Source organism: Neophocaena asiaeorientalis, unplaced genomic scaffold, assembly GCF_003031525.2.
Source record: "Neophocaena asiaeorientalis asiaeorientalis breed wild unplaced genomic scaffold, Neophocaena_asiaeorientalis_V1.1 scaffold828, whole genome shotgun sequence".
Classification (NCBI taxonomy): Eukaryota; Metazoa; Chordata; class Mammalia; order Artiodactyla; family Phocoenidae; genus Neophocaena; species Neophocaena asiaeorientalis.
In genome coordinates, this window is record NW_020175443.1 from 2,582,789 (window position 1) to 2,599,743 (window position 16,955).

The following is a 16,955-nucleotide window of genomic DNA, read 5'->3' on the forward strand; positions in this document are numbered from 1 at the left end:
GATGGAAATATGAAGCCCATGAATTATCCTAAAACGTACTAAAAAGAGGTAAAGTGATAGAAACTGTGAAATAAAATTCAGAAGACATGGACCCAGGAAGGCCAACATTCATCTCTTTGACGTTCCAGAAAGAGAGTAGGCAGAACATGAAGTGAGGAAGTAATACAAAAAATAGCAAGCAGTTGGTAGGTAGACTATTCAAAGAATTCCTGCGAATCAACGAGGAAAAGATAGCAGGAAACTATTAGGGAAAAAAGGACAAAGAATTTAAAAAGTCTTCAAAGAAAAAGAAATCAGGAAGAGATCATAAAAACGATGATGTCTGCAATACGGTGGAGTAGGCCACTCCAAACTCTCATCCCCCAATAGAAACATTGAAAAATGAGCAGAATGGGGACATATGTATATGTATAACTGATTCACTTTGTTATAAAGCAGTAACTAACACACCATTGTAAAGCAATTACATTCCAGTAAAGATGTTTAAAAAAAAAGAAAGAAAAATGAGCAGAAACTGTCAGAACCAATTTTGTGAGAATTATGGAAAATGATTTATAAAAGTTTATAGCGACCAAACAAGCATGGAATCAAGAAAAAGTCACTACAAAATGGTAGGAAGATTTTGTGGCAATCTTACTGCCCTTCCCTTACCCTCTCGCTGTGTGGTGGCAGTTTTAAAGCAGCACCAGTCATAAATTGGCACCAATTTTAAAGTAGGGGTAGCTCATGTCCCCAGTGTGGAACCATTTTCCTAGTTCCAGAGAGAGCAGAGCAGACCACATTCACAAATTATTGTGTATGCCTCTTCTAACCTGTCTGGGAGGCTACCTGAAGGGCTGACACTAGGTGCAGCTCTGTTTTACCTAACTCTGAACTCAGACTGGAAAATCTTGAAAACACTGCAAGCCAAACTTGCAAAGACTCTTGTGTTGTCAAAACACAACAGACTGCCTAAGGCAAAATCTGGGGAAAGTGTCTCTGGGAAATTAAGACATCCAAAAACAACCGTATATAATGGGGAATTTAGAAAGCCATATTTATGACCAGGGTAAGACACATGCTTAGAAAAGACCTGAGAAGACCCTAAGCTTTCACCTTGGTCAGATTCAGTGCAAGCCCGGCTAGGAGTTGAAGGAGGCCCCCAGCACAGTCAACTTTAAAAGACTGGGAGAGCTTCTGTCACTCAAGGAAATCTCTATCAAAACAGTAGCTGAGGGCTTCCCTGGTGGCGCAGTGGTTGAGAGTCTGCCTGCCGATGCAGGGGACACGGGTTCATGCCCCGGTCCGGAAGATCCCACATGCCGCGGAGCGGATTGGCCCGTGAGCCATGGCCACTGAACCTGCGCGTCCGGAGCCTGTGCTCCGCAACGGGAGAGGCCGCAACAGTGAGAGGCCCACGTACCACAAACAAAACAAAACAAAACTGGGCAGAACCGTTTTTGCTCTAGTGTCAGAATATTTCATTGTTTCATTAGTTAAGAGCTAGATATAGTCGTTGACTTGTGTTTTGCTGCAGTGTTGTTCAAACAACAAAACCTTTTCTTTCAACTCTAGGCTCACAGGGTCTCAGTCAACAAGATATTTCCTTCATGAGAGTGTCATGGGGAAACAGGATGGATGCTGAAAATAGGAGATTTATACACTTAACTTTCATTTACTCTGAAACATGTGCTCAAAGGATTAAAATGGCTTCAGGACTATCTTTATTGTTCCAGCTATACTTTTTCTTTATTTTTCCAACTGAGCTGGTATAGTTTAATTTTCATAAGTTAGTATGCATGAGGTGCTACACCAAAGTATCTGGTTCATGAAAGCCTGCTTGAACTATTACCACACATCTCCTCCTACAACCAACCCACTGCCCCAATTTCCTTTCCTGATTCTGCGCCCTGGCATCGTGTATTCATTTGGGCCCTGCCTTAGATTTGCCAGTCTCAGGTCTAAGCCACTATTTTATCCTGACCTCCCATGTGTATGATACACTGGGTTCCAAATGCCACTCTGCGTACCAAACACATAGCTGGGCCCAGTCACCATTACCCCATCCCATTCACTACATCATTAGGTGCTCACACCAAATACTGAGGATTCTGTTTTCTTTGCTCTAGCTGTGTTTCTGGGTCTGTGCTTGAATCTACAATGGAAATAAACGGATACCCTTACATGGCAGTGACAAGGCTAACACTGAGGATGCTAATGGCAGGTTGGGGTGAGATCAGCAGAAGTAACGTGACTGAGCCAAACATGCAATGGACTCACCAGTGGTTGTGCAAATGGCAGTGATAGCCAAGAGGATGAAGATCTCCAGATAAAGGTCCAATCCCAAGGCCAGTGTGATGAATATGACTCCAGAAAATATGTCTGACTAAAGAGGGAATAGTCAGGATGGAAAAGAAACATGCACTGCGTCACTTAGCTCTTCACTGGTGACTAATATTTACTATAGTATACATGTCACTAATATTTACTATAGTATACATGTCATCTCTGCAATCCAATTATGAACTCCTTAGAAGCCAGATCTCATCCTCAGAGGATCAATTACTGGACTGACCATCGAGGCTAATAATGAGTGATTGAACAGAACGTGAGAAATGTTTGCACTATAGCTTGTGTAGAATACTCTTTAATGATGGTCAGCAAAGAAACAACAATAAAGACTAGACTAGTAGATAGAGGAGATACAGAATAGAGGAATGGTTATGGCCAGGAAGGAAGATACTTGAGCATGCTTGGGGTAACAGAAAGTAATAGGTAAAATATGATGGGAGGAGGGTAATTATGAAGCAAATAGCCAGAGGCATTGAGAAGAGATGGGATCAAGAGTAGGCAGAGGTCAAGGGGTTGGCCTTTGACAAAAAGGAAGACTCCTCATCCTCAGAGTAGTGGGAAGAAGGTAAGAACAAGGTTATTTGGGTGGAGGAGGGATGAGTGGTTGGTTCATGCCTAAATTTTCTAGATAAAGTGAGAGATGAGGTTTTCTGATAAGAGGCAGAGGTCCAGGAGGTAAAAACATTGTGGATGGTTTAGAATAGTCATTGAGAGGACCAGGGAGAAAATCATAAAGAAACACAGATAAAAGGACTATTGGTTGAGGTTTAGAAGCCAGCAGGGAGTCCTGCAGAGGGATCCTGAGATGCAAGGTCATGTCCACCCAGCTCTGTTGGCACCCCTATAGCCCCAAATTGTGCTTCCCAGCTTCTCTGATCTTTCTTCAACACAACAGGTGTTTCTTCAACTCTGATCCTCCCAGGTTTCATATCAAAAACCAAACTCAAACCCAAACAAAAACCTGAGAAATAGGATGTAAGCATGTTAGAAACTCAGAAATAAAATCTCTGGGTACAGGCACAGAGTCAGAGGGAAGCTGGATTCAACCAGGGTTGGACTTTTTGCCAGGGGAGTTCAATGAAAGTGGAGATAGGCAAAGAAACTGAGGCTATGTGCTTAAAGAGTGATTATAAAGATGGATCGTTGAATCTAAGGGAAAGGAAAGCATGAGTGAGGTCAGGGCAAAGGATAAGGCAGCAGGATTCAGAATCAGAAGAATTAGAGGTAGGTTTCTGTGTAGAGCTTGGGTTTGGAAGGTGTATAATAGGAGATGGTTGCTTTTTTTTCCCCCATGAAATTTGAAATAAAACTTGGTATTTTATCATCTCACCAGACATTCGTCTTGGTGAAAAGCCTGTTCTTGATGATCTGAGCCTAGAGCCTAACTCTGTGTTACCAACCCAAAGTACTTTCTGCAATGTTGTTATCACTGAGTTTTCAAGGAATGCAATTACTGTGTAAATTGAGGGAAGATTGGACTTTTTACATAATTGGATAGTTACAAAAAGTCTATTTATCATTTCAGAAAAGATATCACCTACTGAGTTGTTACTCATTGTATTTGAGTTGCCATGAAACATACCTGCATCTGTCTGCATTTATGGCTGTCACATTCATACCGATGTACATTGTATGTACAATTATTTAAGCACAGTATTACGACTTGTGTACTCATGCATAATTATTTACATATGAAAACACACATTACTGTATTATGAATTCCTTGACTTTGGTTTCTCTTATATAGTACAAGTAAGGCATTAAATTGATAGTCTTGAAATTATAAATAAGCAGCTTATATTACTAATGACTTTTTATTTTTTAAATATTTATTTATTTATTTAGGCTTCACAGGGTCTTAGTTGCAGTATGAGGGATCTTTAGTTGCGGCATGCGGCAGGGATCTAGCTCCCTGACCAGGGATCGAACCCGGCCCCTGTGCATTGGGAGCACAGAGTCTTAACCACTGGACAACCAGGGAAGTCCCACTAATGACTTTTTATTGTGGTAAATATATGTATATATGACATAAAATTTGCCATTTTAGCCATTTTAATGTGTATAATTCAGTGGACTTAATTACATTCACAATAATTATAAAATATTTCTCATAAAAAGGAAGCATTTCATGATTCAGGATTTTCTTTTGCTTTTAAAGGACATTAGTAGGACAATTGTCATATCTGAATAAGGTCTGTAGGTTACATATTAGTAACCTTAGTTTGTATCAAAGTTAATTTCCTGGTTTAAAAATTTGCAGTGTGTTTTTCTAAAAGAATATCAATATCTTTAAGGCATACAGGTTGAAATATTTAGGGGTAAAGGTGCATGATGTCTGATAGAATACATATAATGATTCTCAGTATATGTATTATTGGAGGTTGAGAACCAGTGAACAAGATGATCTTTTTAAAACTTGGAGCAGGGGAGGACTGTGAAAGTTTGATCTGTTTAATAACCAGGACAGAATCTGTTATCAGAGTGTAATAGTACACAAAATGTAGTATCTAAGATTATTAATACCACTTAAAACATAACCTTGTAGGGACTTCCCTGGTGGTGCAGTGGTTAAGAATCCACCTGTCAATGCAGGTGACATGAGTTTGAGCCCTGGTCCAGGAAGATCCCACATGCTGTGGAGCAACTAAGCCCGTGTGCCGCAACTACTGAGCCTGCACTCTAGAGCCTGTGAGCCACAACTACTGAGCCTGTGTGCCACAACTACTGAAGCCCGTGTGCCTAGAGTCCATGCTCTGCAACAAGAGAAGCCACCACAATGAGAAGCCCACATACTGCAACAAAGAGTAGCCCCCACTCGCAGCAACGAAGACCCAGCACAGCCAAAAAAAAAAAATTAATTAATTAAAAAAAACAACCCCCACCCCAAACCACCATAACCTTGTAGGTAAGAATGGACTCCTGCCACTGAATCTTTCCAGGTGACCACAGCAGACCCTGCACAGTCACACTCATGCTCTTGGCCTTCCCTGCTGTTTCATTCAGCTCCCCAATATTCCATCCCCTCCCCACAAGCAGGAACCATCCACTCCAAGAGTCTGCATCCCTTGGGGGCCCCTTTGGCCACGTCATTCTGCTCCAGCACCTTGTTCATGCTCTTTAGGATCATAAAGCTCTAGATGTCAGAGCCAGGGAGAATGGAGATCACTAACTCCCACCCACCTGAGGAGCATGTGAGCATAAAGCCCCGGACACCTGCAGGCTCCTCTGCCTCCCTTGGGCTCTCCTCACCTTTCTGTCCTGGGGCTTAAGTGCCCCCAACCTCCATCAATGAGGATGACCTCCAATTCCAATTCCACCCAGCATGGACTACCACCCTCTTTCCTGGTCCGCAGCACATTTCCTGTACTTGTCCACACACCCTAGTCCAGCTCTTAGTTTAGTATATTTGCATATATTGTCACAAAGTGCTATTTCATGTGTAAAATTCTTACACCCTTAACCACGTGGTGAACTCCTAGTGAATAGGAATCTTGTTCCCCCTGACATGGAGTTCAACAATTTATAATAAGTGCTGGGAAATACTCACGTTGCATTAGAAAGGCTCATGCCATTTAATCTAAGCAACTGGTTTACTTCCAGTCATGATTCAACTCAACAGAGGAGCAATAAGGATGGTGAGCTTCTGCTGGATTGTATGGTAGTTCTATTTCTAGTTTTTTAAGGAACCTCCATACTGTTCTCCATAGTGGTTGTATCAATTTACATTCCCACCAACACTGAAAGAGAGTTCCTTTTCTCCACACTCTCTCCAGAATTCTTTGTTTTTTCTTTTTTTTTTCCTTTTTCGCGGTACACGGGCCTCTCACTGTTGTGGCCTCTCCTGTTGAGAGTACAGGCTCCGGACGCGCAGGCTCAGTGGCCATGGCTCACGGGCCCAGCCGCTCCGCGGCATGTGGGATCTTCCCAGACCGGGGCACGAACCCGTGTCCCCTGCATCGGCAGGCGGACTCTCAACCACTGCGCCACCAGGGGAGCCCTCCAGAATTCTTTTAACACTTATTTGTGACATTTGTTTTGTAGGGGCGATCTCAGATAAAATAGGGTACATTTAAGCAAAGTCAGTATAATAATACAAAACACTTTCCTTCTGGTCTACATGTCAGATAATCAAGCTGAAAAGGAAAAAGTAAACCTAAACTGGCTTTGACAAAGAGAATAAAGAGGTTATTGTGCAGGAGGGAGCCAGGGTGCCAGAGAATCCTCGTTTCTACTACTAAATAGCTGTGCTACTTGAATGAGACATTCCGATCTTTCTGTACATCCATTTTTTTTCCCACAACCTTAATGAAAGGGTGGGTTTGCACTCTGGAGCCTCTCGTGACATGTAATTCTTTTTTTTTTTTTTTTTTTTTGCGGTACGTGGGCCTCTCACTGCCGTGGCCTCTCCCGTTGCGGAGCACAGGCTCCGGACGCGCAGGCTCAGCGGCCATGGCTCATGGGCCCAGCCACTCCGCGGCATGTGGGATCCTCCCAGACCGGGACATGAGCCCGCGTCCCTTGCATCGGCAGGCGGCCTCTCAACCACTGTGCCCCCAGGGAAGCCCTACATGTAATTCTTTTACTCCACAAATGCAGGGTCTCTGAAGTTCCTTTTTTTTTTTTTGCATAAAATCTTGGTAGAGAGACCCCATGTAGTTTTAAAACATCTATATGGCTTGACCTTTAAAGGCTCTCTGATCTTAGCACTCTCATCCCTCATGAAGCTAAAATGCCAGGAGGGCATTGAACTCACTGAGATTCTCAAAGCCACACAGATGAACAGGGAGAGAATGGAGAGGTAGATATGGAGTCGCTTCCCACCAAACCGCTTCCTCACATATTCTGGCATGGTCATCACCTTCAGAGACAGACATCAGCAGGGATTCACCTTCAGGGTCCCGCACATTCAGATCATTCAACATTTATTAAGCACCTGTGGACAGGTGACTGTGTGTGGCACCTTGGGAAGACACAAGTGGGAAAGGCACAGTCCCTTGGGAAAGCAGCAAGGCTGGAATGCACACAGGCATTGGAATCAGGCAATCTTGGGATCTGTTCCCAGATCCAACATTTACTGGAAATGTGACCTTTGGCAAATGACAATCTCTCTGAACCTCTGTTTTCTCATCTGTAAGGTGGGGCTTTAATATGAAGGTAGATGTAAAATACCTACCACAATACCAAATGCATGGTAGACACTCAACAAATATTTTTTATTATTTTCACCAATAATGTTGCAGTCTAGCAAAAACAATATAAATAATGAACCATAATTAGGATTACATAATAAATTGATAATTCAACAAATTGCAGATATATATTCAGGTGTATATTTATGTGATTATCTTTATTGAAAAAAAGACAGTTATATTAACTCTTATGTAGAGAAAAATCTGAGGTTATCATTACCGAAATACGAGATCAGCTATGTGATCAGTTTAAAAGGTGCATTTTTCTGGTTCCTTCATAGTAGTTTGAGCTCATGATTTCATCTCCCCCAGTATAAAAGAATGTTAACTAAACATTTATATAATATTATCAAAAGCAAGAAGGGGAATTCTTGGGGCTCAGAAACTGTGCAGAACCCCCTCAAAGATGGTAAGCTATGTCCAAGAACACATGCATGAGTTCTGTGGTGTGTATTCTTACACCAAGGAGAGCAGAGCTTGTTCAAGCCTGGCACTAGAAGGGATTCAGGATGAGCAAAGAGGGACTATATGGTGACCTGCAGAGGTACTAGACAGAAGGCTTGACCCCTGGACACCGTCATCCCAGGAATTATCCCAGGATATAACACCCCTCAGCCTGCGCACCAGCTGCAGAAGGAATAAGCATGGGAGCTAGGCTCAGAGAGGCAGAGCAGTGCCCTAGTTGGTTGACAACACTGAAGTTGAAGGGGAGCCACCAGAGCATGGTATTTCCAACCCCTCATTTAAAAAACCAACAAACTACCTTACAAACATCAGAATGGCAAAAATCAGAATAAAGGAAAATACCATGTGTTGGTGAGAATGTGGGAAAATGGGAACCCCCACAACAGTGATCAGCAAGAGGACAGTGGATCGCAGCCGTTTTCAAGAGCGATCCAGCAGCACTTAGCAGTCTTATGTAAATGTAAGCCCAGAAATCCTGGGACTAATGATATTACCCAGGTTTCATGACTTTGCAGAAAGAATGAGTGAATAAATGAATGCTTGAAAAATGCACCAGAGAACACCTGCGGATGCTCACCCCTGCCTTGATGTATATGGGGACAAAGAACCACCCTAGGACCAGCAACAGCAGCAAGGCCTACAAGAAACCAAGAACAGAGTGGAAATTAGAGAGGTTTGGCTTGTGGGCTTTTTCACTTCATGACCTCTGAGTCTGAAAATAAAATGCTTACTTGGATCCTGTCCCACTCAACCAATTATGATCCCAAGACAGCTGTGGGTCCCTTACCTCTGTTTCCATGATTCAGAGGTCACCATTTCCTGGGGCTCAGGATGTGACAAAAGATGTATGGTGAAAAGTAGACAAAGAGTAAGAGATGTGAGCTCAGCTGGACCACTAGAAGGCCATACAATCTTTGCCAAAAGGAATTATTCTTGAATGTCAGGAATTTCTTTCTCAAACCAATGAGAAAGAAATTTAGAGATAGAAGAATATTCCCAGTGACTGCCCCCAAGTCTTGCCATATATAATAATGATAATGGTATAGTCTTATATGAATATTAATGTTTGCAAAGAGCCTTCACTTATATCACTCATGCTGTTCTTACAACACCAGGTGAGGCAGATGTGATAAGCACAGTTATTCCTGTTTTATGGAGGGGTAACCCAAGCCTCGCAGAGATTAAGGAAGCCCAGGGTCACAGGCTAAAAGAGCCAGGCTCTCAGCAACCTGTTAATCACACCCACTGGGACCATAGGGTATTTTGTCCACACTTCTGGAGGCTGGCCCCTTCCTGGAGTGCATGGCACTATCAAAACAAAACTCAGACCATAGGGCATGTGTGGAGGCTGGGTCCATTCTGGAGTCTCTGATACTACTAAAGTAAAACTAGGGGCAAAATCTTCAACAAGGGAGGGGCACAGTTATTTGTGATGACATAAGGTCACTCTGAGTCTATCCAGTGATGGTCTGTTTATACATTTGCTACGATCCAACTTTCTTCCACATAAGCATCTCCCTCTGACTGATGGGCATATATATGCATGTGCAAACACTAGAAAGGATAAGAGACTAGACCTGAAAAAACTCGGTCAACTCAAGAAATATTTAGAGCATGTGCTCAGTCAAATGCTGGATGATGGGGTAGTGTGAGTGACATGAGAGGAAATCGTCCCTAGTACTTAAGGAACTTAGGATCTAATTAAGAAGACACAGCTTCTACTGCTGAGATGGCAGTAGAACAATTAGGAACTTAATCACCAAGTCTTGAAGTTTCATCTACTAGCTCTAAATCATTCACTCCTTACTATGCTATCACTTTCTTGGTCAATTTCTACTCATCCATCTGGCATCAGGCCCAGGAAGCTCCCTGGACATGTGCCAAGTCCCAGCCACCATCTAGGATGGATGCTCCTTCTGTGCGAGGTCTCTCAAGACTGCATGCATACTTCTTTCTTTGTAGTTTCTACACTGTAGTGAATGTTTATCTGTCTCTCTCACTGGGATATAAGCTTCTCAAAAGAAGGGATCATTACTTTTACATTTTTAAATTTCCTGCATCTAATTCAGAACTGGATATATAGTGTAATAGCTCAGGGAGGAGAGATAGAAGTGAGAGCTAAAATGATCAAGGAGGTCAAGTGATAGTGGGGATTAAATGATATAGAAATGACATTCCTGGTGGGAATAACTGCTTTAGTGAAATCTCAGAGGTGGGGAATGATGTGACTGGAATGACCCAGGCAGAATGGGCCACACAGGGAAGGCCCTGAGGTTTATCAAGGGATGGGTTAAGAAAAGGAGAAACAGAAATCAAACCAAAGAGGAGTTTGTCCTATACAGACTCCCAGACAAACATACCTAGAGTTCTGATTTAAAGAAAAAAGCTTATGATACCACTTACATTCCATTCAAATGCTGCAATGGCAATTCCCGAATCCACTCCCATCCCTGTCAACCCCACGAAGTGGCACACTGGCGATATTACTGGCAAAGAGAGAGGCGTTTAGCTGGAATCCAAGAAAACAGACTAGGATCAGAGTTAAAAGTCCCAAATCAGACTTCTTGAAAGCAGGTGAATGTTGAGATGTTTCCATCACTTCTCCTTAGGGCAGGAGTCAGCGAGCTAGAGCTCATGGCCTAAATTTAGCCAGTCACCAGTTTTTGCATGGTTGGTAGATAAGAATGTTTTCATACTTTTGAATAGTTTTTAAAAATCTTAAGAAGAATGATATTTTGTGAAATGTGAAATTATAGGAAATTCAAATCTCAGTGTCCACAGATAGTTTTATTGGAATACAGCCACACTCATTTGTTTTACATATTGACTAAGGCTGCTTCTGTGCTACAACAGTAGTTGTGTTGTTGCAGCACACTGAATGGCCCATAAGCTCTAAAATACTTACAGTCTGGCACTTTATGGAAAAGCTTTCTTTATTTTTTAAAAATAAATTTATTTATTTATTTATTTTTGGCTGCATTGGGTCTTCGTTGTCAGGTCTTCGTTGCTGTGTGCCGGCTTTCTCTAATTGCGGCGAGCGGGGGCTACTCTTCGTTGCAGTGAGCGGGCTTCTCATCTTGGCGGCTTCTCTTGTTGCAGAGCTCGGGCTCTAGGCACGCGGGCTTCAGTAGTTGTGGAGAGCAGCCTTCAGTAGTTGTGGCACGTGGGCTCAGTAGTTGTGGCTTGCGGGCTCTAGAGTGCAGGCTCGGTAGTTGTGGCACAGGGCTTAGTTGCTCCACGGCATGTGGGATCTTCCCGGACCAGGGCTCAAAACCGTGTCCCCTGCATTGGCAGGTGGATTCTCAAGCCCTACGCCACCAGGGAAGTCCCTGGAAAAGCTTTCTGACCCCCTCCTTAGAGGAACATTAATCTATCTACTTGGATGCTCTGAATTGAGCCTGTCCTTGGCCAAGAACTGCCAGACCTCCCATCGGACCCTTCAGTCAGCCTCAAGGACTCCAAAGCTGGGTAGGAGGGAATTCCTCTCCATCCTCCTGACCCTAATGACCCTCTTCTCATCCACCTCCCCTTCTGTCATGTTGTCTACTGTTCTTAAGTCTCAACAATCAAGAGAGATCTCTTGAGTGAGCACGGGTGAGCACTAGTCCTGCCAGAACTGAATTGAAGTGTGGGACCCTTGCTGTACTCTTTCTCCCGTTTTCACCTCTTAGCCCTCTGTAAGATCACCTTTTCTCTTCAGGTATTTGGGGACAGGGGATGGGATTGAGCTTGTCTGTAGCTATGGGATTGGTTGAGCCTTGAATGTTTCATAAAAACAGTCCTAAGAAGGCACTGTCTGATTGGACACCATGATGAATACCCATTTTGAGCTTGCAGTCGGTCTTCAACCACCTGGCCAGGTCATTTCCTAATCTCTACTTACCTTCATACTACCTAGTCAGCAGATCTGTGAAGGAAGCATGTGCTGAGCACCCACTGTATACCCATGTACCCAGCCCACTGATGACACTGTATGGGTTCAGAGGAGAAGATGCACCCTTTGCTGCAATGGCACTCTTGCTAAGGAAGCCAGACATCAAGACCCAGCAAGGAAGACACCAGCTGGGCAAGAATCAAAGAGGCATCACCATTCGACCACCATCATTACTGCATAGAGCACATATCCGCCATCATATATCTGACATCATAACTGCCTAGAACAAAGGACTAGACATGCCGGTGGTTGTACAGGGGGAAGCTTCTCAGAGAAAGCAGGGCTTGAGCTGGGTGTTGAAGGAGGGAAGCAGAGAGGGACATGCATCCAAACAAGAGGGCAGCAGCATTAGCTCAGGGCTGGGACCAAGGAAGGAGTGTGCTGGGGATCACAAGGAGCCAAGGCAGAAGATTTTTGATGAGGACCAGGATTAAAGAATATGAAGCAGAGCCAGACTGACTCTTCCCAAATGCCACACTACATCTATTCTCATAATTGTTGATGTACTATTATTTACTGGAATGACAGGGCAGAGCTCTGAGGTCAGGGGTTTAGAAAAAGAGACACCAGCAAGTAGGCAACCAGTGCACCTCACAAGTGATCAGTATTCCCCATGCTGATTTACCCTTAAACACACACACTGGAAATTTATCTCCAGGAAGCTCTGACCCACTCACTGGCCACCAAGTCGCATCTCAACCAGCCAGGACGAAGCCACCAGCAGTGCCCCGGTTAGTCCTCAACATTGCCTGAGCAGAAGGGAAGACATGTAAGGGTCAAATGTCAGCAGGTGCCCCGAGATGCCCCAGATGCTCTGGCCAGGGTGCTGATGGAAGTGACCTTTTCCAGCACTCCTAAAGAGAAACATTATCCTGGAAACTGTGATATAGCACGAATTTTTATAAGACTTCAAAATCACATCTTCATAGAAACTAAGGAACTTTAAGAAATCATATTCCTCAACTTCTGTCCTAATTGTTTTGTTTATTTTCGTTGATGAAAACAGTGTGAGGTATCGCTAAAATTGTGCTTGGAAGAAAATTTGCAGCCTCCAGGTCATGACTTAAAAGAATGGGGCTTCGCTGGTGGCACAGTGGTTGACAGTCCGCCTGCCTATGCAGGGGACACGGGTTCGTGCCCTGGTCCGAACGTAAATGAATTAAGCATCCAACTCAACTAAGTTAGAAAGTGAGCAAAGGAACATAAAATAAATGAGGTAATAAAACAACATCTTTATTCATTATGCCAGGTGCTGGAGATGCTGAACAGAATAAGTCTGAAGTCTCACTGCTGGCCCCGTTCACACGATGGGGTTGTTAGAAGAATAAATTAGCTCAGTGCAAGCATTACTGATGTCACACATGGGAAAATGACTGTGAGAGAAGGACAATGAAACCTGTGACAGCTGGTAATGTCCTCTCAGCTTCATCACATCACACTTTTCCCTCTCTCAGACAATTTTCCCCCCAAGACGTGTGCCCACCCTGAACACCCCACTAAGCTCCTACATACCCACAGCCCAACAGCCATCACCACCACGAAATAGACAACAATGACGGAGATGTCGGCAGCATTTCGGTTGCACTGATATCTCAGGAGGGTCCAGCGTCTCAGTCACAGTGCTGGGGCTTAACATGCCGGCCATGGCTGCAGGAACTGTTTTCCCCATCCCAGGGATGGCTGTTTTCTCATATGAGCTCTGGGTTAATGATCAGGCTTGAGCAGGTGGGGAGCATTATCAGAGCCATCTCCTGGCCAGGAGGACTTTTAAATCTCTTCTCTGAAGCTCTGAGACCCCGGCCCTCCAGCAGTCATGTTGGACCAGGTGGAGTGTGGGAAGGAGTGGTGAGAGATGAGAAATGGGGTAAAATTGGAGGTGGGTAGTGGGGTGTTACTGAGTGGAAAGACAGGGTCTTTAAGAAGATTTGACCAGGCTGAGTGAGGATTAGGGAGAGATAAAGGAGACAGAAAGTGGGGAAGGAAAGATGTGAAGGGTCCAGAAAAGAGTCAGGAGGACAGGGGGTAAGGGTCCCTTACAGAGCAGATAAGATTCCTGACCAAAGAGTTATATCCCTTGGAGGTGAAGTAATTTTGCATTTCCTAGGTTCCCAAGCTCTATGTTTCTTTGGAACAGGTAATATAAATCAAGCTTTATATTACACATCAGGACAGTGGTGGCCCATGCAGGAAAGGGGAAGTGATTCTATGAGCACTGCATACTGAAGGGTTGGGGCAGGGCTGTGGAGTGGGTTGGGTCAGAGGTTTTTTTTTTTTTTTTTTTTGCTGTACGTGGGCCTCTCACTGTTGTGGTCTCTCCCGTTGCGGAGCACAGGCTCCGGATGTGCAGGCTCAGCGGCCATGGCTCACGGGCCTAGCCGCTCCGCGGCATGTGGGATCTTCCCAGACCGGGGCACGAACCCGTGTCCCCTGCACCGGCAGGCGGACTCTTAACCACTGCGCCCCCAGGGAAACCCGGGTCAGAGGTTTTGACAATGGATGAATCAACCTAAAAGCATGTGATAGTGATTCTCAGGACTCAGATATATACCCAGATGTGGGCTTGCTTGATCATATGGTAGTTCTATTTTTAATTTTTTGAGGAACGTCCATACTGTTTGCCATAATGACTACATCAATTTACATTCTCACCAGTGGTGCATAGGGGTTCCCTTTTCTCCAGATTCTTGCCAACACTTGTTAAGTGCTTGTCTTTTTGATAACAGTCATCCGAACAAGTATAAGCTGATATCTCATTTTAGTTCTGATTTGCATTTCCCTAATGTTTAGTGATGTTGAGCATCTTTTCATAAACCTGTTGGCAATTCATGCATCTTCTTTGGAAAAATTTCTATTTAGGTCCTTTGCCCATTTTATTTTTTAAAAGATTTGTTATTTATTTAATTTTTATTTTTGGCTGTGTCAGGTCTTAGTTGCGGCACACAGGATCTTCGTTGAGGCACGTGGGATATTTCCTGTGGTGCACAGGCTTCCCTCTAGTTGTGGCATGGGGGTTTTCTCTCTCTAGTTGTGGTGTGCAGGCTCCAAGGTGCGTTGGCTCTGTAGTTGTGACGCACGGGCTCCAGAGCATGTGGGCTCTGTAGTTTGCAGCACGCGGGCTCTAGTTGAGGTGCATGAGCTCAGTAGTTGTGGCACCCCGGCTTAGTTGCTCTGCAGCATGTGGGATCTTAATTCTCCGACCAGGGATTGAACCCACAACCCCTGCATTGTAAGATGGATTCTTTACCACTGGACCACCAGGGAAGTCCCATCTTTGCCCATGTTAAAATCAGGTTGTTTGTTTTTGCTTTTGCGTTGGAGTTCTCTGTATATTTTAGATATTAACCCCTTACCAGATATATGGTTTGCAAATACTTTCTCCTTTTCTGTAGGTTGCCTTTTCATTTTGTTGATTGTTCTCTTTGCTGTGCAGAAAATTTTTAGTTTGATGTAGTCTCAATCTAGTTTTTCTTTTCTTGCCTGGATTTTTGATGTCATGTCCAAAAACATCACTGCCAAGACCAAGGTCGAGGAGATTTTCCCCTATATTTTCTTCTAGGAATTTACAGTTTCAGGTCTTACATTTAAGTCTTTAATCCATTTCAAGTTAATTTTTTGCATGTTGTAAGATAGGGATTCAATTTAATTCTTTTGCATATGGTATACACTTTTCCCAGCACCATTTATTGAAGAGACTATCCTTTTTCATTGTGTGTTCTTGGCCTCTTTGTCAAAGATTAACTGACCATTTTCTCCGGTTTATTTCTGGGCTCTTGATTCTTTTCCATTGGTCGATGTGTCTCTTTTTATCCCAGAATTATACTATTTTGATTACTATACTTTGTAATTTAGTTTGAAATCCTAAAGTGTGATGCCTCCGGTTTTGTTCTTTTTTTCTCAAGATTTCTCTGTCTATTTGGAAACTTTTTTTTAAAGATTCATTTATTTTATTTTTGGCTGTATTGTGTCTTTGTTGCTGCATGCGGGCTTTTCTCTAGTTGTGGTGACCAGGGGTTACTTTTTGTTGCGGCGCCCGGGTTTCTCATTGTGGTGGCTTCTCCTGTTGCAGAGCACGGGCTCTAGGTGCATGGGCTTCAGTAATTGTGGCTCACGGACTCAGTAGTTGTGGCTCACGGGCTCTAGAGGGCAGGCCCAGTAGTCGCGGCACACAGGCTTTGTTGCTCCATGCCATGTGGGATCTTCCTGGACCAGGGCTCGAACCCGTGTCCCCTGCATTGGCAGGCAGATTCTTAACCAGTGCACCACCAGGGAAGCCCCTGTCTATTTGGAAACTTTTGTGGCAGGATTTTTCCCCTATATCTGTGAAAAAATATCATTGGTGTTTTAATGGGGATTTCATTGAATCTACAGATTGCTTTGGGCAGTGTGGATATTTTGACAATATTAATTCTTCCAGTCCATGAACATGGGATATCGTCCCGTTTATTTATATCTTCTTCAGTTTCTTTCATCAAGGTTTTATAGTTTTCAGTATACAGATTTTTCACTTCCTGGGTTAAATTTAAATTTATTCCTAAGTATTTTATTCTTTTTGATGCTATTGTAAATGAGACTGTTTCATTTATTTCTTTTTCAGATAGTTCATTTAGTGTATAGAAATGCAGCTGATTTTTGTGTGTTGATTTTGTATCCTCAACTTTACTGAATTTATTAGTTTGAACAGTTTTTTTTGTGTGTGTGTGGAGTCTTTAGGATTTTCTAAATTTTAGGATTTCTTGCCTAATTGTTCTGGCTAGGACTATCAGTACTATGTTAAATAGGAGTGGTGAGAGTGGGCACCATTGTTTGATTCCTGATCTTAGAAGAAAAGCTTTCAGGTTTTCACCATTGAGTATGATGTTAGCTGTGGGCTTGTCAGATATGGCCTTTATTGCATTGAGGTAAGTTTCTTCCATACCTGAGAAGTATGAGAGTTGAGAGTTGTTGAGTTTTAATCATTAAAAGGTGTTGAATTTTGTTAACTGCTTTTTCTGATCTGTTTTCACGTCTGTAGATGGGACTCCAATCAGTGAGTCAGC

At 43.4% G+C, this 16,955-nt stretch overlaps 1 protein-coding gene across 1 annotated transcript; it reads right to left on the reverse strand.

The window, feature by feature from the left end:
• Nucleotides 1-689: 689 nt before the first annotated feature.
• On the reverse strand, nucleotides 690-11,874 carry LOC112415133 (solute carrier family 5 member 4-like). The gene is given in 7 exon segments (XM_024767953.1): nucleotides 690-751; nucleotides 2,260-2,365; nucleotides 7,085-7,189; nucleotides 8,563-8,622; nucleotides 10,389-10,457; nucleotides 10,459-10,494; nucleotides 11,869-11,874. Coding segments are annotated over 7 exon segments (444 nt in total).
• Between the last annotated feature and the right edge of the window lie 5,081 nt (nucleotides 11,875-16,955).